Below are 26,181 nucleotides of genomic sequence, written 5' to 3' on the forward strand. Positions count from 1 at the left end.
TTTAGTGTAGGATGAAACCCAGTTTCATCCTTGTTTACAATTAGTGATACCTAACTCAAAAATCATAGATTCATCCTACCTATAGATGAAACTGATTTCATCTTATTTTAAAATGAGTGAAAGCAAATTCAACCCAATTTAGTAAAGGATGAAACCCAGTTTCATCCTTGTTTACAATGAGAGAAACTAGTTTCATCCTTGTTTAAACTTAGATGAAAACAACTTTATCTCAACCCAAAACAGGATGAAACCAGTTTCATCCAAGCCTAATTCAATTAATCTCAAACTAGTTTAAGCAATTCAATCCAAACCATAAACATGGATGAAAAACAATTCAATCAAATTCAAAACAAGATGATACCCGTTTCATCCATGTTTATGCAATAAGGAAAAATAAAAAGTCTATAATGCATTCATCTCATAGTTTTTGGGTTTAATACAGGATGATACCGGTTTCGTCTATAACAAGATTAATATAAGTGTTAAATAGAAAAATTATAAGTCGTAAATAAAGTTCAGTTTTGTGCACACTCCTTTAAATAATATGTACGTAAAAAATTTATGTGATCGGTTATTCAAAATGTACCGTTTTCATATTTCATAAATAAACTTTTGAATTATTTTTAATTTAGGTTAAATATAAAAAAGAAATCATATTAATTCTTCTTAATATAACGGAGAATGTTTTGGATGATGTGGAGGATTCAAAACATCCCTCACATTTTGTCCAATTGAAGTAAACCACGTGGACAATACTGATCCGATTGGCCACTTTTTCGAAGAAGAACAATTTCTCATTAAACCCATTAGTTACTTTTGTTTAAACTCTTAATCTTAACGTTTTGCGTTTCTTGCTCATTGGGTTTGAAACGACACTCCTCTTGGTCAATTAGTGTTAAAAGATTGCCCTTCACAGTTATCTTCCTCTATAGTTCGCTCTCCTAGCAGATTATCATTGAACATAATAGCAAAACAAACACGCCATTTGAAAAATCAATTTATAGACGGTCGGGAACCCAAAATTTAATTCAAAAACAATAGATGAGACACTGATCTTAATCACGACATTTGATCAATCAAAGGAGAATCAAGCCAAACGAGATTAAAGACCACATAATTTAACTTAATTATGCTAGAAGATCATCTTTGCAAAACTTAATTTCAAGTATACTAGTGAACCTTATAGTTACAACAAATGGCATGGTGTCACATGAATTTAACACATAATCTGATGTTTCATATCCCAAATCCAAGTGACTGTTTTCCGAATTATGTATTCTTCATGTGAAGTTAATTTGCACATTTCTAATCAAATTCTTTATATATATAGAAGAAGTAAACAAGGTTTGGAACTTTGGTGTTTGAACACATAGTGTCGTTAAAGTAGTGCAATTGTACGAGGAGAGATAATAAATCTAAAACAACTAATGAACCTGAGTTCTCAATCTGTTGTTCCACTGGTAAAGTGCGGTTGCCGTTACACCGATATCCAGCAACGTTGTTACAGAATCTGCTGGATTACCAAGGAGGAAACAGACACTTCGGGATAAAATTAGGGCATATAGTTCTATGTTTGCTTACACCAAATCTTTAATGGGAGCCAAAGTACTTTCAATGAGTTGTTTTGTCAGTAATGATCAAATGAAGTGGTGGAAATTCAGTAGAAGAAAAATATGAAACTTTGAGATGAACTTTCATGCACAAGTGATGGACATATATTTGTGTTGGTAGGATTCTTCCGGACCTATATATACCATGATATTCAATCAAGGAGCGGAGGCCGGTTCCGCCGAGCATTAATATAGTTTTCTTTTGTTTTCGTAGCCTTTTTTTTTTCTTTTGTAATGGCTAAATAATCTTTCTACTAGGATTCACGATGAAATCCAATGATGTATATGAGAAAATGTTCCGTACACATTTTCGTTAGTGTAGTATTTTTATCTAATCACAAGGGAACACTAATATACTACACTAATGTTGAAATAATATACCCAAAATAAGAAGAAGAAAATGAAAAATAAGATTCTTACCTTTGAAATAATATGCCCAAACATGGATGGATTAAGACTCTCGAAAGAATGGAGAATTACCATATACTCGTAACTTATTCATGAAATTGCAACAAACTTGTTGATCCTTATTACTGGAAGCCCAACTCCCGTCTCCCTGATGTTTTTTAGAGAATCTGTCGTAAATAAATATAATTTTCCAAGAAAAACTAAGAGTCATAAATCTTCAAAAATATTATGAAGAGTCCATCTAGTGCAAGCCTATCAGACCTCAATCGGATGATTCTTGAGAATCGCTCTAACAAAAAGTTCAAGGAAGATAACTCATAGACGAAAATGACCAACAGTGGTGTCTTTTCCCATTCTATTTAAGAAAACTTACCAACATATGTCTTTTCTTAATCAACCGTAACGTAAAAAATAATAAGACTCTCATCAAAAACACATTGATACTTCTTATAAAAGATCATATATGTTCGGAAGAGTAACCAATGGTTTTGTATTTGATTTTTTTTTTTCTTTTTGCGAAGAAGTGTCTTACTTTTTTTCTGATAAAAATATGGTTCAACATTATGGGTCTAACTCTATAACTAGAAATTTTGGTGGATGGTGATTATTCTATTCCTTTTTGTGTCCTATATCTCCTTTTCCCATTACTTTTTTTTTTGATGCACAGAAATAATTTTATTTAAAAACTGGAACCTCTTATAGGCATTGTATCAGCATGTAATAATTCAACAATGAAGTTTGGTGGATATTGTATCCAATTCCTACTAACTTGAAAAGTACGAGAATGTTTCTCCAGCTTATCTACTGGTTTATTTAACTTTCTACTAATAAAAATGCAAGTCATGGTTAGTGCTTGCTTAAAAAACCCATGATCTCTAAGATAAGAGCCTGAGATTCCCATCTGACTTTTTGATACTCTCCATTTGCTGGAACTACCACATTCTGCGCATCAAGCTCGAACTTTACATGCTGCAAGTTGAGTTCCTCTGCCCATTTTATGGCATGCAACAAACCTTCTATCTCTGCATGTTATGCGTCTGATTGTCCACACTCATAGATGGAACTCCCTCGCGAAAGTTCACCAGTAGAAATATCTTTATAAAAGAAGCATCAAAGCAAATAGAGTAAAATGGTGCACTAGGCGCTGACCACATGACAGGAAAAGTGTTAGCTAGGCTATTGATGTTGTCCAGGAATTTGTGTTTGAGAATTCCTTTTCCTGTCATGTTGATGAGGTGTTGTACAATGTGTATAACTTCCACCGGGTTGGGTTTTTTTCCACCAAAAACATCTCTACATCATTGCTTCCAAATTTCCCAACAAGCATTAGCCATTTTAATTATCCATTCACTGTCTAATTTGGTGAAATCATTAGTGAACCAGCTTCTTATCCATTGAGATACAATGTGATTTGTATCTGACATGCTTCTCCTTGCACCTGAAACTGATGTCCAAACAGCCTGAGAAAAAGCGCATTCCCGTTGAATATGTTTAGTTGTTTCAGTCTCATGTTGACAAATGCTGCAAATTTCTCCATTGTAATGCATTACCCTCCCCATACGTTCACCCGATGGAATTATGTTTTCAATGCACTTTCACAGGAAGGTTTTAATCCTTGGTAAAGTATTTAATTTCCATAGTTGTTCCCGAAAAGCTTCCATCTCAGCATCATAGTTTGCAGCTGCATTTTTTTTTATCTCCACCAATTTTCTGTATTCAGACTTGACTGTAAATTGACGATTGCGAGTAAGTGACCATATTAGCTTGTATAGAGAGTGAATAAGGATTTCCATACACAAAATTTTGAGGATATATGCAGGTGCGAAAAGCTGATGTAAAATCCAGACTTTCCAAATATTTTCTTTTTTGTCAATGAGATTACTTACAGTATTGTAGGATACTGTTAGGTTGAAGTATCCTATTGTGATAGGTGGTACTTGTTCCCATAGTATCCAATTATCCTTCAAAGTTAGGATCTTTTTTCCATCTCAGAAGCTGTACTTATGCACAAATGCTACTTCACCCTGAATGCTCTTCCATGTCTAGGTTGTGTTCTTCATCTTCTTTGAGTGTAAAATCGATGTATCTGGAAAATTTTTCTCTTTTAACGCCTTTGCCCAAAGTTGGTGAGAGGTGTGGTATAATCTCCATACAGAATTTGCCAGTAGAGCTTTATTGAAGCACTCTAAGTAACGAAAGCCTAAGCCGCCATTTTCTTTGTTGGTATTAACTCTGTCCCATGATATAAAGTATACACCTTTTCTTTCTTTCTTCTTCCACCAGAATCTCCGTTGTACAGCGTCCATTTCTTTTAATGTTTTCTTTGGGATTCTGAAAACTCCCATTTGATTAGATGGATAGTTATAGGTGGGGGCTCGCCAATCATCATCGCTTATTTCCACATCTATTTCTTCTACCATTATCACTTTGGACTCCCTTTCTACTCTGCTTACTGAAGGTTGCATTAACCGCTCAATCATGATAAGCCCGATTTTTGGATCCTCAATCATTGAGGCTATAAAGGCAAGTGCATCCGCATGTCTGTTATTGTCTCGGCCTATGTTTCTCCAAATAAGGCTTCGTATCTTCATTGAGTATTCTTTCACGAGTTGCTGACATCTTTGCATCACCGGATCAACTGTGTTATATCTTCCTTCAATTTGGCGAACCACTAGCTGCGAATCACTGGTAATTCGTACTTCGTATAATCCAATTTCTTTCAAAATCCTCAAAGCTTGTATCACGGCTTCATACTCAGTCTCATTATTTGTTGCTTTGTGTTCCAACCGAAAGCAGAAAACTATCATAATCGTTGTCGGCGAAGTGAATACTATTCCTATTCCTCCTCCGCAACTGTTTGATGATCCGTCGACGAATATATCCCATCTTCTGGGATGATTCTATTGTAATAAGTCCTTAGGGTCTGGCCGACTGTCGTCTACATCCATCATTTCCCCGATGCTTTCGTCTTCTCGATCCCGAGAGAAATTCAACGATAAACTCTGCGATTATGTGTGACTTCGTAGAAGTCTGTACTTCATACTTTAGCTTAAATTGATCAATCTGGGTATTCCATCTTTCTACTCTCCAAACTCTTTTTGAATTCTTCAAGACTGATTCTATAGGAATTCTTGTAAGGACTTTAATTCTGTGGGTTTGGAAATAAGTCCATAACTTTTGTGATGTGTAAAAAATTGCTAGTATCAATTTTTCAATCTTTTCTCCGCGGATCTAAGGGTTTTTCGGACCTGAAAGATTGGTTTCTCTACCCCTCGTCGTTCCGAAGTAAGACGACACTAATAGCGTTTGGTGTTGCCGCGAGACAAAGCAACAGCTCCTCTCCAGGTTCTGGTTTTTATACCATTTAATTTATGTATGTCTTTTATGGTGGCAGGTGAAGGCATTTCTAGTATAGCCTGGACTTTTGCTGGGTCAACTTCTATGCCTTTTCGTGAAACTATATGTCCCAGAAAATTCGCTGATTCAACCCTAAAGATGCACTTATTAAGTTTATCTTCATTTTGTATTTCCTCATCTGTTCAAAGATCTCTCTCAGGTCTTCCACATGTTCCCCTGAATCCTTTGTCTTGATCAGCATATCATCCACATAAATTTCTAACTGCGTATGTACCCACTTGGCGAAAATTTTCTCCATCATCCGATGATATGTCGCCCCCGCATTTTTCAATCCAAATGGCATCCTAGTATAACAGTACAACCCCCTGGGAGCGAAGAAAGCCGTGTGTTCCTGGTCTTCCTCAGCCAATGGCATTTGATTGTATCCATAATACCCATCCATGGATGACAACCTTTTGTATCATGATGTTGATTCCACCATCTGTGGGATATTTGTTAGGGGAAAGCTATCTTTGGGGCACGCGGTATTCAGGTCGCTAAAATCAATACATATTCTTATTCCATTGTTCTTTTTGGGCACGATTACCATGTTCGCAATCTAATCTGGATACTTTGCCGGCCTTATGATTCCTGCATCCATCATCTTTCAAAGTTCCTTATCGATTTGCTCATGATATGTTGTGGCGATCTTCCTTATTCGTTGCCTGATTGGTTTGACTGTCGGATCTAGCTCCAATCTATGACATACTACCCGTGGATCAATTCCTGGCATTTTCACCATGCTCCACGCAAATATGTCACCATATTTTTTTAGCAATTCAACTAGCCTCGCTTCTTGTTCTTTGTCCATTGTCGTCCAAATTTTTAGGATCTTGGGTTCATGTCAGTCCCCAAGTTTACGTCCTTTGTTGGTTCCACCGCAGCAAAGTTCATGACCGGTTCTCCTAGTGGTGTCGGCTCCTTTATCGGTTTCACGGGCTCTCCTTATTCTTCTGGTATTTCACCGGGGATTGCCCATCCTTATTTAGCTCTTGCCATGTATACCCTTAGCTCATCCTCTTTTTTGAACTCAAGCATTTTCTTCTTTCGTTCCTTCTTCCTTTTCAATCTTCCCTCATAATTCTCAATGTCCTTCTCATCGCATTCTTCCGCGTCCTCGCTGCTTCCACGTATTTCACCAATCCCACTGGGCATGGGGAATCGTAACAATTGGTGGTAGGTTAACGCGACTCCCTTTATCCCATGGATCCATGGTCGGCCCACGAGGGCATTGTAGGGTGACTCCACATCCACCACGCAAACGGTAACCATTGTTTCTAATTCTCCTGTGAGGATCCTCACACGTATCTCGCCTTTTGGTTTCGTTACCACCCCATTGAATCCGTAAAGTGCATATGCCGATGGTATCATGTCAGAATCCTCATACCCCAAGGATTTGAACGTATGGTAGAATAGGACATCAACCGAACTCCCCATATCTACCAAGACCTTGTCCACAACGCACATTCTTCGTTGGATTTCTTCTTCTAACAAATGTTTACAAATGGTCAAGGTGATGACCAATGATTTCATATGCTGACCCCCTCCTTTTGATGCATCCCGTGCTGAAAATGATATGTCTCTCTTTTGCCATTCCTCTAGTGGCTCTTTCTTTTCTATTGGAAATACCTCGTTCCCTTCATAGTCCACCTTGTATATCCTTGAGAGCACGTTATCTTGGCAGCTGAGGAAATCTTCCTTCGAATGTACTAAAAAATTGCAGCCAAATGACTTCCCTCCTTGGTCTGCGTTAATTTGATGCTGTCCCGTCAGGTTTTCATAATAATGTTGAGGTGCTGGTGGTAAATCCCGACCTTCTACGTAATGTGCGAGTTTTCCCTGTTCCACGAGGTGAAGTATGATCTTCCTAACGCTCCTGCAATTGTTTGTATGATGTCCATGGAAACTATAATATCTTCAGAACTCCTGACTCTTCCTAGAGGTTGGTTATCTTCCAATATTCGGTGGTGTTGGAATTTCCTCAGTCAGTATCACTTCCTCCCATATCCTCTCCACAGTTGTGTTAATCTTTGAGAGTTCTAATTATATCCAAGAGTTTACTCCTTGCTTCGTTGGATTTATGTTCCTCAGCTGGTGTTTTTTGGCTTTATCACTTCGCGGCTTTCGATCCTTCTGCAAGGATTTTTCTCTCTTTTGGTCAATCCGCTTCAGCTCTCCTTCTGACGTTTTTTTTACCATAGCGGTCAACATAAGCTTCTTCTCCATGCATTGAAAATTGTCCTGCCTTTGCGAATTTCCCATCTGAATCCTCAATCTTCGCAGCTCTCGTAAGATCTCGTGGTCCATAATCCTTCTTACCGATTCATCGATATCTCTTTCTCGCCCTTGTTTTTTCTTTGCTCCTCACGCCTCATTCCTTCTTCGTGTCTTAACTTATGATTTTCCGCTCTCGCCTCCACTAACATCCTTCTTATCGGTCGTATCCTTCTAGCAACCTTCTTTTCTGTATTCTTCGTTCGTAATCTTCGTAGGGACTCTCCTCCCAATACAGGGTCCTTTTCCGAGATGAAGCCTTTATCATTTCGGAACTAGAGTTTTCCTCTTACGAGATTTCAACCTCTATTTTGTTGCCACGTTCGTATTCCTCTCGTTTCGCATGACTGTCTCGTTTTACCGTTCCTGCTTGCCATTCCGGCTGGTACTTTACTCGCCCTTTATCTCGACGGATTGCTTTACTCGGTTTTTTCAATGTCAAGTCTTTGTCACCCTCGTTCCCCTCCACTTCTTCTCGATTCGTTTCCCCTTCCGTAATAGCCCCGGCTTTCACGATTTGAGCTGGTTACGTCATGGATTCATCCTATATGATCTGCTTGCCTTTACATTTCCTTATGATTTCTCGTTTTTCATCTTCTATGGACGCTTCTACCTTCTCTCCTTCCTTTCGGGCTTCCAACCGCTTGCTCCTTCTTACCGTTGTTAGGGGTTCCACTCGTCTTGCTTTTCCTGCCATCGTTCAATTCTTGCTAAATCTGGTGTTCCGTCTGCCGCCTCACTGACTTTCTCTTCCAGATCTTAGATCTTTAGACACTACTAAATCACTAACTCTATAGAAATATCTGCACAAAACAACTCGCCTAAATTTCAAACTATTACAATCTTAAAATGGTTTTATTTTTTCAAAAAATCTTAGATGAGGATGAACCCCAATCTAATCCCTGTTTCTGGATGTCAAAATCTAACTAACGGAAATCCAGTAGTACACCCAAAGTTATAGCAACCAAGATCTAAGACATACAAAGTAATATAAACACAGAAATCTTTATTGATGAATCATTCAAAGTAACAAAGATACAAGTTCTTGAACACAAGGAAACCCTAATCTTTCTCTTTAGGCTAAGCTCTCCCACTCTCTCCAAATCCGATCCCCAATACATTTTCCAAGGACCTCTATTTATAGGCCATCTAACCCTAATGGAGCACAACTCATTTTATCTCGTCACGTTCTCGCAGGGGCGCTTTACACTTCGCCCAGACCGTTTTCCATAAAGCTTTTCCCCTTCTTTCGCCAACTTCACATGGGCTTGTCGGGACACCTGTCTCTTTTCTTGCTTCATAATTTATCTACTTCGCGGCTTGTCTTCTCAACCAAGTAATCTTACTTCGTCCTTTTCCACTTCACGGCGGGTATCTTGTAGGGTACTCCATTGATCCTTCATGGCCCATGTTCCCCTAGGATCTTACTTCGTGATGAAACACTATCTCGCACATCGCTTTTACCTCGTCAAATAGTCAATAATGGTGACTCTGACTTGATTTGACAAGTCACTGAGGAAGATCTTCCGAACACGATACATGATCTTTAGACCGGATTCTCGTGTCTTTCCTATATCCACCTGGCGGTCCATATTTTGGTATCTACAATGATGATAGTCGACTTTGAAATATTCAAACTGTTTGTATAAAATTAAAGAATCTCACTCCAAGTTCGTAATGTAAAGTGACCCTGTCGTATCATACAGAATATGTGTTTGAAATTAAGCTTGAAACGAAAAAGATCTGAGTCGTAGAATTAGTTCTCCGACACATGCACGAAAATGATATTCATGTTGCATCATAAGCCAGAAAAGAGATAAAGTCTTTCTGCATATTATTTTTCACCACTGACAAAGCTATATTGTCTATTTGTACAATTATGTTGTTACATCAATCTCATTAGTCATTACTCGTTAAAAATACACAAAAATAATAAGTGAATAGGGTTGCGTAATATATTATGGATGTAGAATCCGTAACATCTCGTATTTTCAGTATACCTTTTTCTGAGTTGGTAGAACTTCGCGGTACCACCTTCACACAGAACGGCACAAATGTGAAATGGCTATTATAAAAATTCCATTACAGAAGCAGTTCCGTAAAACCTCCAGCATTATCATATAAATAACTAACCAATTGTACAATAATGTTTTCCAGTGTGTACCAGCAAGGACAACCAAGTCAAACGATCAAAAACTTCACATTATGGTGGAAATTTCCTAAAGATATTACCCCCGACACAGTGGCGTTTCTCATTGGCTTTCAATTCAAGGGCCACAATCTCTGGACTTGATCTGCAAAACCACCTTGATATACCTCATAAAATTAAGATGAACAGAATAGCACCCATATCTGGATAATTAAACAGGCTATTGTTAAATCCCACTGCAAAACCTCCAGCATTATCAAAAAATTAAACTAACCAATTGGGCAATAATGCTAGACGATAATGTCTACCAGCAAGGATAGCCATGCCAAATCAAATGATCAAAATTTCACATCAAGGTGGAAATTCCGAAAACAAACTGTTTCAATTATGTCCTCTTTTTTCTTTTCATTTTGCCACAACTGGAATATTTTTAATTCAAGAACATTACCAAATAAGAAGTATATAAATAGGAATGCGAAGTGTATGAGAAGATACACCACAGAAACAGCATTAGAAAATACAAAAGATCAGGATGGCAGGAATTGGAGCCTCAATGACTTCTTCTATCACCATTTTGTTAGTGCTATTCATATCTCTTAGCTTTCCTTCTCAAACCACCGCAAATGGTTATTTCTATGATTGACCACAACCTCCAACTCCGGTGTATAAGCCTGCACCGGTATATAAACCTGCTCCAGTTTATACTCCTGAACCAGTTTATAAGGCTCCGGTCTACACGCCTAAACCAGTCTATAAAGTTCCTGTCTACACGCCTAAACCTTACTACAAGGCTCCGGTTTACTCGCCTAAACCAGTCTACAAAGCTCCCGTCTACACGCCTAAACCTTACTACAAGTTTCCGGTCTACACTCCTAAACCTGTCTACAAAGCTCCCGTCTACACACCTAAACCAGTCTACAAGCCTCCCGTCTACACGCCTAAACCAGTCTACAAGGCTCCCGTCTACACGTATAAACCTTACTACAAGGCTCCGGTCTACACTCTTAAACCAGTTTACAAATCTCCCGTATACACACCTAAACCTTACTACAAGGCTCCTCTCTACACTCGTAAACCAGTCAACAAGGCTCCCGTATACACTCCTAACCAAGTGTACAAAGCTCCTGTCTACACTCATAAACCTTATTATATGGCTCCGATCTACACTCCTAAACCTTAATACAAGGCTCCCGTCTACACTCCTAAACCAGTCTACAAGGTTCCTGTCTACACGCCTAAACCAGTCTACAAAGCTCCCGCCTACACTCCTAAACCAGTCCACAAGGCTCCCGTCTACACGCCTAAACCTTACTACAAGGCTCCTGTCTACACTCCTAAACCAGTCTACAAGGCTCCGGTATACACTCCTAAACCAGTCTACAAAGCTCCTGTCTACGCACCTAAATCTTATTACAAGGCTCCCGTCTACACTCCTAAACCAGTGTACAAGGCTCCGGTCTACACGCCTAAACCAGTCTACAAGGCTCAAGTTTACGAGCCTACCCCAGTTTACAAGCCTACACCAGTTTACAAGCCTCTCACCCCCATCTACTAAGAACGGTCACCGCCCCAGCTTACTCCCAATAGTTTTCAAGTATGAATCACCTCCTCCGACTGCTCACATATTCACATCACTTCCTCCTGGTAAGGCTCCTAGTTACCACTTCGATGAATATCTTCAAGTCTCGCATGCTTTTGTAATTTATATTCTTCAATAAAAAATGAAGCGTCTCAATATACATTGTATAAGAAAGATGAACATGTAGAGATGTTTCATTGTATTTCGTTTGTAATTTTTGTTTGTATTTGGTGTTTAATTTGAGCAATTGAAGCTCTATGTTGCAATAATTTCATATATTTTCTATGGTTGGAAATTGTGAGCTTTGTATTTGCATATTTCTAGATAAATCATCTTCGTCGAAAAACTTTTTGACTAAATTTGCTTGTTGCGATTTCCTCATAAGCATACAAATATTCCTTTGGAAGATCTTAATGTACAATAAAACACGTCAGACCTTCCTCACTAGTCTCATTCTGCCATTACAATTTAGTGGTTTTAAGTAATGGTTTTCCTGAATGCTATGTAAGATCTCCATTTCCTGAAACATCCTGCAGTCAGGTTCTTCACCTTGCTGTAATTTGACATTTCCTGAACCTGACTCACATAACAAACATATTTTCTGACTCAGATCTTAGTGAGTCAGATCCAGATGAGTCAGGTGATTTCACGCAGATCCAGACGACTCAGATGAGTCGGAAATAACAAGCCAGGCTTTGTATTTGAGTGCGTGTAAAAAAAAAAAAGGATGGAGAAACCAGACAGAAATAGATAATTTGATTCCCAAAGCCAGCCTAAATCTCATATTTAGATGGTATCAGGCCAGGCAACACAGTACAATAGGTGGTGGTATACATTTAGCAACCAATTTAGTTTTCTTTTAATTAGATTTCTCCCAATCATATACATACTTGATGGGTACAAGCTCAAGCGGAATTTTCTTATGAATAACAAGCCCTGATGATTCCTCCATGCTTATGTCTTCCTTGTTCATTCCTTCTGGTAGCCAATCGAAAGCGTAAACCACATTAGCAAGGACGAGCTCTACTAACACAATTCCCATATTTAATCCAGGGAAACCCCATGTACCACCCCCAAAAGGTAAGTATTCAAAGTTTTGATCTCCAACATAATCAGTGGAGCTATCCTTGAACCTCTCTGGTGAAAAATCTTCTGGGTTTTTCCAATATTCTGGACTCCTCCCAATTTCCCATACATTTACTAGAACCCTTGTTAGGGGGTACATGTCGTATCCACTAATCTTACTATGTTTCATGGTTTAATTTCTTAAGAAAACAGATCTTCGCTTCTCAAGTCAGGCGCAAGACCAATCAGAAAGCTCCTAGCATACCTGCCAAATTTTTGGACAAAGTACTCTAGTCGACATTCTTCTTCTATATAAGAAATTAATTTTAAACCGTCCAAGTTAGTCGCAGAATGATCACTACCACACGACTTGGCCGGTCAAATATAACAAGCTTAGCCATCTCCTAGCATTATCGAGCAAACTCCATGGTAGCTACCTTCACACCCTCTATTATTTCAGCCAATCAGCTCGTTCCTCGCCTACCTTCTTTGCTATGAATCATCGCTCAAAATAGGCTAGTCATGCTTCCCATAAGTGTCTTAATTAGGTTAAACGATAATCAAAAACTGCGGCAAATCATCTCAAACATCCAACTTGGCTAGCTAATTTGACTGTCTTGAATTTGATTTGAGCTAATCAACGAAGTGCCATGAGTACTACCGGTCATCCCTTTCATATGAGAACCAATCACCTCATCCCCGACCTTCTCAAATAACTCCTGGCAGTCGATCAAAGAGAGACGGTCCACTTACTCGTGTTGGTCGCACATGAGACTCTCTATGTGCGTCGCATGTGTCAAACATTTTAGAAACATCGACCAAGCCTCCGCGACTAACTCAAGAAGGTCCATGATATATGATTAGTTACTGATACAATTATATAATCATGACAAATTCATACATGTCATAATGGTGGTCTCATTCAGCAACCACCATACGTGACTTGCTCCACTTTTCAGTAGTTGTGGTGTAACTTGCTTCATATCATATGGATTTTACTATGAAAGTGGTATGACTATGCAAGTCACAACTAGGTATTATTTTCTACCAAAATACTCAAAATGTAACAACAAAAGGTTAGGGTTTTCATAGTTTCAAATTCAGAAACTTCTGTTATAACATTTGAGATTTTGCATAAATTGTTTAATATTGTATGAGTTTATGGTTCATCATTATGTTGATGTATGAATCGATCCTGATGGATTGAGATGATCAATAGTTGTTCTTGATCGATTTTAATGATATTGAGGTACCGACCTAAATTGGGACTTCTAGTGGTACAAAATCAATATATATTTAGGTGCAGACAATTGTCAGAACTACAGCTGACAACGACTTTTTTTGACTTGGAAATAATTTTGCAGCGGATATAAACGTAGGAAAAATATCCCTTGCACAAATCACCACCTGAAATGAGCAATGGTTGAAAATGCAACCAAACAAAAAAGACTTTGATAGAAAACAAAAATGAGACCCACAAAAGTGCTATTTATTAATAATAATCGTTGTAGAAATTAAAATAAATCGTTGCATCAACAATTGTGAAATGAGCGTTGCTCAAAATAATTTGTCCAATGGAACAAAAAATGCGCAACGTTTCTAAACGCCACAAAAAGGTTGTTTTGGTGTAATGATCGTGAGCATTGTAACGCGTTTTGACTGGTGTGAGTACATTTTGGACAAAAAAAACCCGTTTGCAGGGAAAAAGCGCGCTATTATGACGTTTTTCTGAAATAACAACTGTGGTAACTGTTATATAGAAAAAATAAATAAATTATGATAAGAAATCAAGAATTTCTTATCTACCTGTTTTAACATGCGTAAAAACAATTATAACGGGCCCAAATAACGTTATTATTGAGGTTTTTGATTTTATTTGTTTATTCTTATTTTGATATTTTTTATTATAATCGTTTATTTATTTTTTACCTATGTAACTTATCTTTTTTTTCTTCCTCTTTCTATAAGCTCATCAATCACTATTTTATTCAAAAAGTTAATACAAGCAAAGAGAAATTCTCACATAGCAGGAAAGCGAGCACCAAACTGCGCCGCAAGCCCTTTTTGAATTGCAAAGTCTATCCTTTTAAAAATAAACTCTCTTGAACTCGGGGTCATGACATTACTGTGCATGACCTTCTGGACTCTTTTGAGGAGTCCAACCACCTATGAAGCCAAGAAAACAAAACTGTCAAAATCAAAGGGAATAAAAGCGTGCCCATTATCGATACATGCTTTCTCATGCTTCGCTATGTTACCTGAGTCATCCCTTAGCGTTGCTTGGCCAACTATAAAAGTGCCATGTCCAAACCCCAGTGAGGTAAACACATGCGTGCTTTCCATTAGCCCATCTAAAAATGAGAACGTCTGCTGGACTGAGTGTGGATCTTCCCTCGAGTGGGTTTGTCAAAAAGTTGATAGACGCTCCTTTCTTTGCTGAAATACCCGCTCTCCATAGTACATCATATAAAATATCCCTCACATGATCATGTCTATATTTAAAACCAGGATTTACCTTACAATGAACTGCATTTTCCCCATATGTGTCTAAGCATCTTGTGAAACAAGCAGGGCAGCGTGAATCTGAGGGGTATAAAGGAATCATTAACCTGTACTTAAGGATTGAACGGTACTCCACAGGTGATATCTTCTGTCAAAGCCCCTTCATCAGAATAGCGAGAAGAAATTCCTGGGCATGCGCTTCTCGCAAACAACCAAAAACAGCTTTCTGCCTGTCTGATAACTTGTAAACTCGATCCATGTCTTTAACCACTTTACCAAAAAGATCACTCGCCGGGTTACTTTGTTCTTTAGGGGTGGTGGTGTCCTTATTGGTAAAGCTACTAAAGTCATAATCAGGAAGAGTTGCTTGCAATGCCTCCAAGGCCTTATGAAAATTGCCATCCATGCCTTCCACTCCACCATCCCTTAATATGTGATCTTGTATACCCCAGGATTCCATTCGTGAAGCTAGAAAGGCATAACATGACGCCTCCTTAGCAGTGTATAAGCCAAGGCCTCCATATCTAATATGTAGGGTGGATAACCTCCATTGTAAATCCCCGAAAAAAGGACCTCCATAAACCACAATACGCTCTACCACCTCTCTCAATCCTTTATCAAAAATATTCACTGCTTCTGTAGTATATTCTGGGAAGCAAATACGAATCCCAAAGAGTAGCTTGGAGATGCCCATATACGCACGAAGAAGTAACAATTCACTCTGAGGATCGCGGAGCTTGGATAAAACTTGCATTAACTCTACTACCTTCCATGCTCTCCTAGTAGCAAGTCCCTTCACAAACCCATCATCAAGGATGACTGCACATAATTTTTTAATCTTATTTTTCAAAATAAAAAGTTAGATGAAAAAATATATTTCTTTTTTCTGTACTAGAGGTGTGAAAAAGGAAAAAACAATCTAAAAATATTATGGTAAAATCCATCACACGTGTGAACCCCATACCTGACGACCAAATGTACATCGAGTATTCGAGTTTCTCCACAGAAATGAAATCAAATTTAAAATCCAGAGAGAAACAGATCGATAAAGTTAAATAGAGAGTGTGATATCATCCTTCAGGATTATATATCGACGGCGTGGACAACTAAATCGACAAGAGACAGTGGAACTGAAAAGGGGGTTTGAAAACAGGTTAGTAATCTAAAAATTCGTTAATTATTATCATAATTTGTTGATGTTAATGGTTATTGTAGGTTATTATTCGACATGTTTTCTTGTTCTCTATGGTTTATAGAAACTATTAGGGTTTATACAGATTTGGGGATTTTTTTCAGAGGTTTTTCATAAATTAGGGCTACATTTTTTTTAACATGTTAACGGTTGTTGTAGTTTTTTTATTACTTTACATGCTTTCCTGTTCTAATTTATAGAAATTACTGGGGTTTATATAAATTTGGGTATTAGACACGGATGAAGTTTTGAAACCAATTGTTTTTATTGGTTGGACGCCGGTGGAACATCATCTATCTGTTGGACACCCGATCCGAAAGATAATTTTAGTATTTACATATATGAAGATCATTATAGAAAATTGGTAGATAATATATATATATTTTTCTATCGAGAAGCATTGAAGATCCTCAATGATTTCCACGAGTATCAATTTTGGATTGATATGTGGCTTTCATATCAATAGTTATTACAATTTTGGTCACTCTTGTTAGGTTAACTTTTCATATTTTATTTATCTAAATTTTAAAACTAAGTTATATTTTTCATGTTCAACATTTTTCGTTTATAATTTTCTTAAATTCGCAAATCTATTGCAGCCAATCCGCTTAGTGTCATATCCAACAGATAATGAATTGGACATTGGTAAAAATTCCAAATCCGCAATTTTGATGGTTTGGACGCGGGTGGTACTAAATCCGCTTCCACCCATCCGTTGCTCACCCCTATATCCAAGGGATATTTTACATTAAATATAATTTATAATATTACCTTATTATTACTATTATAAAAATATTATTATTATAAAAAATATTATTATTATAAGTAAAAAGACTTTTACACAGATTTGGTTGGTAGTCAGGAAACAAGTTGTACTCCAACTCCTTTTTGGATAGCCAACCCTACCTTATTATTACCTTAATTAGAAGACGTTTTTCTTTTTTTTAATAAGAATAGAACTTATTTCCTAAAAAAAAAAAAGAAAAAGCAAAATGTCTTTTATGAAAACTGTGGAATTTTTAGATGCCTTATTCAATGGGAAGTTAAAGCGGAACTTTATGGAACTAGACAATTTCTAGTTGGTATGGGTTGAACGCGCAATTGGGGTATATGCTAATAAGAGAAAATAAGAATTTAAATAGTATTTTACAGGTAACCCTATTTGTTTACTTTTTGTAATTCCCAATTTACCCTGATTAATCATATTTGGTAGTTGTTAATTATGTTGTAGTTAAGTTAATAAATTAATTTGATAATAATTAGTATAAATCATTATTATTGAATTTTTTGATGTAACAACGTTAAATCAAGATATTTATGATCATGAAGTTTAGGTGAAGAACCAACCCAGGAAAGTAAACAAGTTGAACATACAAGTGCTCCAAATATTCATGTATAGGTATTAATGTATTGAAATTTGATTTTTTTTATTGAATTCGTCATTGTTACGCCTGAAAAACTCAGTGTCGGCATGGTAAAAGTACAAATACCATACCGGCAGCGACCTAATCGGCATGGTATTCATACTTTCACCGTGCTTACACACAATATCCCCCAAATTTGAAACTGTAGTTGGCATTGGTGTTCAGGAATAACTCATAATCAAGAAACTGCTGGACCATTTCTTCAATAGATTCCAGATGGAGAACCTAGAGTTCGAAGTGCCGTTTAGATTGACAATTGATTTTTTTACGATCTTCATTTTCCATTCTACAATAGGCTTCCAGGCAGATACATAATTTCGGTGGGAAACTCAGTAGGATACACCGATCTCCAACAAGGTCATAGGGTGTCTTATTGGCCCGGCTAGATCTCACAAAAAAAGATTGATATTTGGCATTATTATTTTGAAATCCCAATGGAGAAGTCAGATGTCAACTCTATTGAAGTCTCTAGAGTCTAGACATTCAAAGTTCTTCCACCCTCATTCATGATGATCGATATTCTTTTCTGTACCTGATGAGTGATGTATTCGACTGTTGCAGATTATGATGAGCAGACGTTTTGTGTTTACAATTTGAATGAAAAAAAATTTCTGAAAGTAAGAGATACAATATTTGTTATAGAAATCAAAATAAAGCAGATAAATCGTCTTCAACAAAGTCATTCTGATTGAATTACAGAACACCAATTTCATAATACTAATTAAAACACTGGGAGGAAAAATTATACCCCTACCAAATTGTATGGTGGTCTCTGGCTGTTGTTGGGTATTTATCCTTTATAATCAGATTTTCTGTTGTGTTTTTTTTTTTGCTGCTTACCCCGAGATACCTCATGGAGATGATCAGTTAGAAAGCAAGAATCTCGCAGCCTACATCTCAAAATCCAGAGGTTCCCACTTGTTCAGATTTTGTTGAGCAATCAATCAAGGACAGCATATTGAAACCATGAGAGGAGAAATCATTGTGCTGCGATCTGATTTCTGGTTGCTATCAGGGTACTTGTAATGCTTCCCACATAAACCCAAAATAACAACAACAATCCATTTTCTGATTACATATGAGATTTTAACACCGGCGGCCTCTCTAGTATATTTCCACTCTTTCTATTGCTACTCTAGGGCGTTTTTATTTTGTTTTTATATATAGATACCACAAAATTGTGATTGACCAAAATAACCTTTAAAATTGACCTACCTTTGAGTACAAAACTTAGCACGTGTCAATTTTGAGGGGCAAATCTCTTGATGAGAAATGGTAGGGAAATTGGGCACATACATGCAATTGTTGTAGTATTATTTTTTGAAGAGAAAAAGGTCATACGGAGTTTTGTTAGTTGTAGGAGGGTCATTCCCCTTGGTTGTGCTAGGGATTGATGGACTGTAGTGTCTCTGGTCACCAAAGCCGAGGTTCATGGCATGACATTTAGAATTCTGGAATTCTAATACAAGTTTTTCACTCTTTTAATAGAAAAGCTCCATGCTTTCAAAGTTCTCCCACATCATTCTTGATGGTTACAGAAAACATGCCTTTGAGCAGTGGTCTACTGAAAACAAGTCCATCAAAATGTGAAGGGCAATATCTTTACTGTTCAAATCTGTGACACTAAAAATGGTCTCTGGATACCACATTTATATGCAGGAATTAAATTTTGTAAATTCATAGCCCCTTATAAATCGTGGAATTTTGTTGTCCTTTCTGTTGAGTCTGTGAGTCAATCTTGGAACTAGCCGAATCTTCGCATTAATAAAGGGATCAGCACCCATCGTCCAGCAAGCGTGGTACCTTTGTACGTGGACAGATGTTGCTAGAGACCTTGTAAGCTAAGCGAGTATCAATAATGTATTCTTTGCATCCAATATTCCCTATTTTGTTTATATGATGCCAGCATGGAGACATTGGAATAGTAGATCTGATACAGAAATATCAGATCCAAGTCCAATTTATAAGAAATTAAGACTTGCTTTTTGTTGAGAACTGTGGCCGTAGTACATAAATCTTGGCCTTATGATGAGCTTTGCATATACGTTTTTTTTAGAATTTGAAAGAAGAATTTTACAAAAGAAATATCATAATTAATACACAAGATAAATCATATCCAACAAAATCATTCTGAGTAAACTTTTAGAGAGCCACCGAAGATCTAGATATCTACAATATCTTTTTAATACCCTAATGTAAACAGCAGGCAGAACCATTTATAAGTATACAAATATTCCTGTGGAAGTGCTTGACTTACACCACATTAGATTCAATATCATAGAGTAAAGGCACTTTCTGATGTGTGTTCCCTAACCATACTTGACAGCATTTCTAGTCATCCTGTGTAAGTTCTCCTGCAGTTATGCATCTAACCCGATGGGAACATAATGTTCATCACAAGTGAGCTCAACTCAACATTCAAAAGATGTATCCGAAAATAAATAACAAATATTAGAACTGTAAAGAGAGACAACATCAACAACAAACCTCCATAGGTAACCTTGCAGCAAAGACTTGAAGAAATTACATAATTTCAAAGCTTCATTTTTTTGGACCCATAGGCAGAGGTTCCAACATGTACTGGAATCGGTAAGCTCAAACTGCAGCTCCACTTTTTGTGAATTCAAGCGGAGATACCCATCTAGTATGGGCAGAATATTAAAACCACGATTAGGAGAAATCATTATGCTATGATTCGATCCAGGGTATGTGTAATGCTTCCCATAAGAACTCTAAATTACATTTACAACAACAACAACAATCCATTTTCTGATCAGATCTGAAGAGATTTTAACACCGGCGGATCGCTGGTCTCTCTCCTCTTCTACTATCTCAATCTTCTGTCTTTCAGAAACATCAAATGGGGAATCTAGGGCTTCCAACTTATAGTAGAACACAAAATTATGATTTACCAAAATGTCCTTTAAATGTAACCTTTTCTTGGGTTTTTTTTATCCCGGGCCTTTGAGTAGACAACCTAACATGGCTAATCACTTTTGAGCGATGGAAATTGAATTGAAAATTGAATCCAAAATTATCAAATTATCAGCAACAGAAAAATAAAATCACTGACCAGAGTTGAATCAAACCAAACCCATTTCTCATCATACCTTTGGTATTTTTCTGAGGTTCCTTTGATTTGATTTTTGAGATTTTTCTAAAATTTTTGTATGATTTTTTCAGCAGCGCCTGTGTCTCTCCACCTTTACTCACTCACTTTTCTCTTTTTCTAAAACATAAACATCAAACAAGATTTTAGGGCTTTGCTATGTAGACAACACAAAACAGCGATTTACAAAAATGTCCTTTAAACCTCACCTCTCCTTTTTGGGTTTTAGGCTGGGCTTTAAGAGCAATTCCTATGGAATGAACAAACTCAGAGTTTGTTCATTTTCCTCCCATTATGGAATGAACAAACATGAAAAATGGATGTTCAAATCAACAAATATGTTGACTTAAACATTGAGACGGACAAACCAGTGCGCGTCTGTGCTAAGGACGGGCGACCTAGCTGCCAATGTTGGAGTCAAAAAGAAAAACGCCAGCGCCCGAACATCCAACGCGCGTTTTCACTTAAAGCGCCCGCGTCAGTATTAAAAGCGCCAGCGTCTTTCCCATTGGCGCTAGCGGCTCAATCTGAACGGCTACAAAAACTTGTGATCAAACGGCTACACTTTTTGAGATCTATAAATACACACATTCTAAATTCACACATTCAACTCTAAATTTACACATTCTACACATTCTTCTCTTAACTCTCAATTCTTGATTGAACATGTCTCGGCCACGGTTAGTTCGGCGAGTTCCGTATGCTAATGAAGAAGATGAATCTATTTGCAGAAACTATATTTTTTTATCTACTCAGCTTGCTTCGGCAAACTATCCATGGGTGAATTTATGGTCGGTTATTCCCGATGGGTTCTGCAGTGACACTCGTAATCCCAGTCGTCGTTCTATATGCGACATAGAACATCTTTTTGGTACAATTAAGAAAGAAGTAAGTGACTTTGTAGCTTTAACCATACAAGTAAATCGATATCGACTCAGAGGTGAAACTGATACTGAGATGGTAATAAGATCTTTGGCTGAATGGAGAATATGGAAAAATGTGGCTGTTCCTTTCGAAAAATGTTTTGAAATCCTTAAGGAGTTGAACAGTTTCAACCCCTTATTTGTAGTTGTTGTTCCACCTAGTACTTCTTCCCATTAGTGAAGCTAATGTAATGTAGTCTGTCATAATTTAGTGAAGCAAATGTAAAACGCTTACTTTTAAACATATGTAATTTTATTTAATTAAGACTGTCATATTTTTAAAACTAAAACTACAAATGTAGAAGAATTAAAAATTACATTAATCTCCCTGACGTCGCTCATCTCTAGCTCTCTCATTGTTATTTTCTAGAGCCAATAATTCAGAAATTCCTGGAGATAGACCTGGAAAATCATGCATAGACAACATAGTATGTAAATTTCCAAATGTTGATAGAGGGGATAGACCCGATAGACCTGGCTGAAAAAAAATAAGGCGATTGACCTGGCTGAAAAAATTAGGCGATTGACCTGGCTGAACAAAATTAGGCAATTGGAAAGCACTTTGTGTGCTCGGTCCTCCAAGCATATAAGAGGTTTGTTGTTGTGGTGGTGTTGGTGTGTAGTATTCATTTGTATTGTAGGGCACATTTGGGTTGTAGGGCGAAAATGATGATGAAATGCGCCTAGGTTCAAACCGATATGCCTGAGGTTGAGATAAAGGCACAATTTGTGGTGAAGTAGTACTGTGATGTGTTTCTCGCACCATTGTTTCTTCACTTTCTTGCCATGATTTGTCGGTTTATTCACTTTCGTGCAATGATCTGTTGCTCCTGGTGGAATTGGAAGAATGTGACTGCCGCCCATCATCATTATAGTTGGACTTACAGTTGGAGTCAATCCAAACATTGTGTATGTATTCAATTTTCGTAGTTGTTCCAAGTGCATCGCCTCTACTTGCCGATTCTGCCAATGCAAATCGTTGAATCGAATCCGCAACTCTTCCTCACTGGCACTGACATTGTAGTAAGGATAATCACGGTCCATACCTTGGGAAACAATGGGGATCGTGGTTAGATCACCTTGTGAAGTGATACTTTGCATCTCCCAACGAATTTCGGGCATATTTGACGAGGATGATGAAGAACTTGCACCTGTCCTGGGATAGGTCATAAAGCTTGGCTCTTTTGTAGGTGGTTGGCTAGGAACGATATTTGGATTACGGGACATGTTTGATAATCCTGGGAAATCAACCCCATAGACGTGCATGTTCTGTGTCACAATCACATGCTTCGTAATTGACTAGTACCAGTTGACATACTGCGCTTCAGTAATATTCAACCTTGTATTTTGTTCATATCTCTTTCAACCGGTTATTCTCTACACATAAAAATCTGATGCAGAGGTTTGCATCTGTTGTAGCGGGTTAATTTCAATTGTAAATATACCTTGTATTTGGTACTACACTCTTTCTCCCATATACCAAACCCCTCTTTATGATTCCGGACTGTAAAAAACAACTCTACGCATAGAATAATCAAGAATTCTTACTCCAATACCATCGTTATACTGAGCTAAATCAACGTAATGGTGAACAACTACGTTGTTGTGGCTACGAGTCATCTGATGTAACCTGTAAACAAAACTGGAACTAAAGACGTCACTTCCAGTGTTCTTCTCTAAGTTGTTCTTCATATACATGTCCAACATTGGAAATCTAATTGTCCCGTCTTTTAGGATTGGTTTACCAACACGGAAGTAGGTATACCACCAATACTGCAAATTCATAATTTTAGTATTTTGACTAAATAATCTACATTTGTTCTTAAAAAATGTTTAAATTTAGTAATAATAATAAATTTAAAAATAATAATTTTGATATTTACCTCTATGATGCTCCAGAAACCAGTGAAGTTTGGTTCTCCCATGGACGCTTTATCCAGCGCACAGTACAATTCTGCTAAAATTGCAGATCCCCCGTCATAATATGGTGCTTTGTCGAGATCTTCTAACGCTTCAAGCCAACCAATATGAGCAACATAATTTGAGTTTAGAAAGAATGCCTGACCCAGTACCCATAAGATAAACATCCTTCCGAGTTCAGGATAGTCATCTATATGTTCTGGGTTTCTGGGTTTGGTTAGGAAAATCTTCAAGGCCGCACATCTAATCCCACCTCCTTTCAATTCTTTATAATCTTGACGCATATTTGATTCCAAAAACGAGGGACAAAGCGTCTCCCATTTACTATTTGACATCCATTCGTCTTGGTTGAATGGTGGTGGGTCTCCCATTCCACTTTGAATCCCAACAATGAAATAAAAATCAAGGGGAGTAATTCCTATTACAAGTGTAATATCAACTATGATTAATTCTTTTGATTATTTAATTTAAAAAATTTCATGATTATTTAAAAAATTTAATTTAAGTTAAGTTAAAAAAACTTACCAATTTCGAAATCCATAAAATGGAATGTGTGCGTTGTCATCCACCACCTTTCTACCACAGTTTTCAGAATTTTTTTGTTATGTTTTCCAGGCTTTATTCTGTAAAGCGCACGCCAAGGATGTATGTCAACCCTTTGTCGGACTGCAGCCGGTAGACCAACATAAAAAACATTTAATTCTGAAAATCCACCTCTTGTGACATAATAATCCTCAGATCGTTCATGATGCCCCGACACATGACCTGAGACTAATGATGGAGCAACAACTATATTTAGGTTTGCAAACTCTTCTTCTTTATTTTGAGAAAAATCTACACCTGTATGAGGCAACGGTGTCGATTAATTTTTTCGATCTCTTTTTTTCTTTATATTATTCACCGCTCTTCTCGCTATGTTCATATTGTATCAGAAATTTTTGATTTAGAAGAGTTTTAGAAGAAGGAAATGGAAGTGATGTAATTGAAAGAAAATGAAATGATGAACGAATTTATAGAGTTGCAATTCGACCGTTGGAAATATGGGCGTTAGAGAGTCGACCGTTAGAGACTTTGTGTCTAACGCCCGAGTCGGTTCTTCCAACATTCGGGTCGAGTCTTCCAACGCCAGATACTGTCTTTCGGTCGCGCGCCTGATGTTCTAACGCCCTACGCTTTACCATAGTGGAAAACCTAGTTTGTCCATCCACATGGCTCAACAAATGTTTGATTTTGGCCATTGCCATAGGAACTGCTCTAATGAAGTTCACGCACGCTACTAACTTTTAACTCGGAGAATCGGTTTAGATGAAAGCAAATTTCTAGAAAGGTTGAGGATACCACATCCATGTAATTGTTCTTTTATTTTTTGGAAGAGATCCACATCCAAGTCAGTAAGATTTTATGAAGTACAATGTTTTTCCTTCTTGGTAACTGAAAACATGTTTATGAAATAATGGAGCTCTACTAACTAGTCCGGTAAGATTTTTCGAAACCCATGAGCTCGCACGCATAAAATTGGATAATCCCAGTTTACCTAAATTTATTCCTCAAATCAGTTGTAAGAATAGAACATGAGTGGTAACATAATACATGTAAGGGTCTGGCTGGAACTAAAAATATTAATCAAACAACCACCTAAACTCAAATATTATAATAAGGGAAGCATTCACAGCAGCAAGTGGTCAAGTGCTTCTTTAAAACAGAGTTGAAAGTATGTATTTAATTAAGATGACAAACTGCAAGGAAACAAGTCTCCTTCGATCACGTTAGGGACTGGAATTCTATTCTTATGAACCTATTATATTATGATCAGAAACAACTGAAATAATCTAAAGAAAAAGGGAAAAAACGATTACCTATTACACCTGAAATTGCAGATGGATTTCCAAAGGATTCAAAAGGATAACCCTTCTTGCTGACTAATTTAAAGAAGATCCGAGCTTGCTGGCAGCCAAAGCCAGCAACACCTCAAGGACCCCATCTCTGTATATACTTTACCAAATCTATCTTTTTCTAACATTCTGAAAATTAAAATTCACCAAATTAACTTGTCATCTGGTGCGAAACAAAACAATAAAGTATATGATAACTTCTCTAGATATAGAAATAATACAAAGAATATTTGTATATATCTTATAATATGTTAACGAGTACCGAATTTCTAATGCTGGTTTTAAAAGTTTGAACATATAAATCCAGCACTTGAACAAAATCAACAGCTAAGCATAGTGCAAGTAGTAATAATAGGCTACACAGTAACACGTACTGTTCCATGTACCAGAAAGTCTACGAGTTCTTCCCCTTTATATTCTAAGAACACAAAAATTTGAAGAAAGTTTAGGAAGACAGTCATGAGAAAATAGTTTGAACTACGATTTGGATACACACTCGAAGACTGTTAAACTTTTAACGGGTAGTCGACACAAGGTCTCGATCACAAAACATAAATGGCCTGCGATTTTCTTGTTCACATTTAAAAGTTTCTCACAAAAACTTGTTTCAGAACGCAAATGAGCCGAAGCCTCAATGGTTTGCATCACTTTGATTTTGAATTTTGCTAAATTGTGGTTACTGATCGACTTAACATATGAAATAATTACCTTTGCGGTGGTGGTGGTTTGTGTTTGCGA

At 37.2% G+C, this 26,181-nt stretch overlaps 2 protein-coding genes across 2 annotated transcripts; one reads left to right on the forward strand and one right to left on the reverse strand.

Annotated features, from left to right (window-relative positions):
- Window positions 1–9,749: 9,749 nt before the first annotated feature.
- Window positions 9,750–11,392, forward strand: LOC113330129 (repetitive proline-rich cell wall protein 1-like). The gene is made up of 3 exons (XM_026576984.1): window positions 9,750–9,786; window positions 10,536–10,930; window positions 11,024–11,392. The coding sequence occupies exons 1-3, from the start codon at window positions 9,750–9,752 to the stop codon at window positions 11,390–11,392; spliced, it is 801 nt and encodes a 266-aa protein (XP_026432769.1).
- An 883-nt stretch (window positions 11,393–12,275) lies between these two features.
- Window positions 12,276–12,671, reverse strand: LOC113330130 (cytochrome P450 71B20-like). Its single transcript, XM_026576985.1, has one exon. The coding sequence runs from the start codon at window positions 12,669–12,671 to the stop codon at window positions 12,276–12,278; it is 396 nt and encodes a 131-aa protein (XP_026432770.1).
- Between the last annotated feature and the right edge of the window lie 13,510 nt (window positions 12,672–26,181).

The sequence above is a fragment of the Papaver somniferum genome, unplaced genomic scaffold (assembly GCF_003573695.1).
Source record: "Papaver somniferum cultivar HN1 unplaced genomic scaffold, ASM357369v1 unplaced-scaffold_117, whole genome shotgun sequence".
NCBI lineage: Eukaryota > Viridiplantae > Streptophyta > Magnoliopsida > Ranunculales > Papaveraceae > Papaver > Papaver somniferum.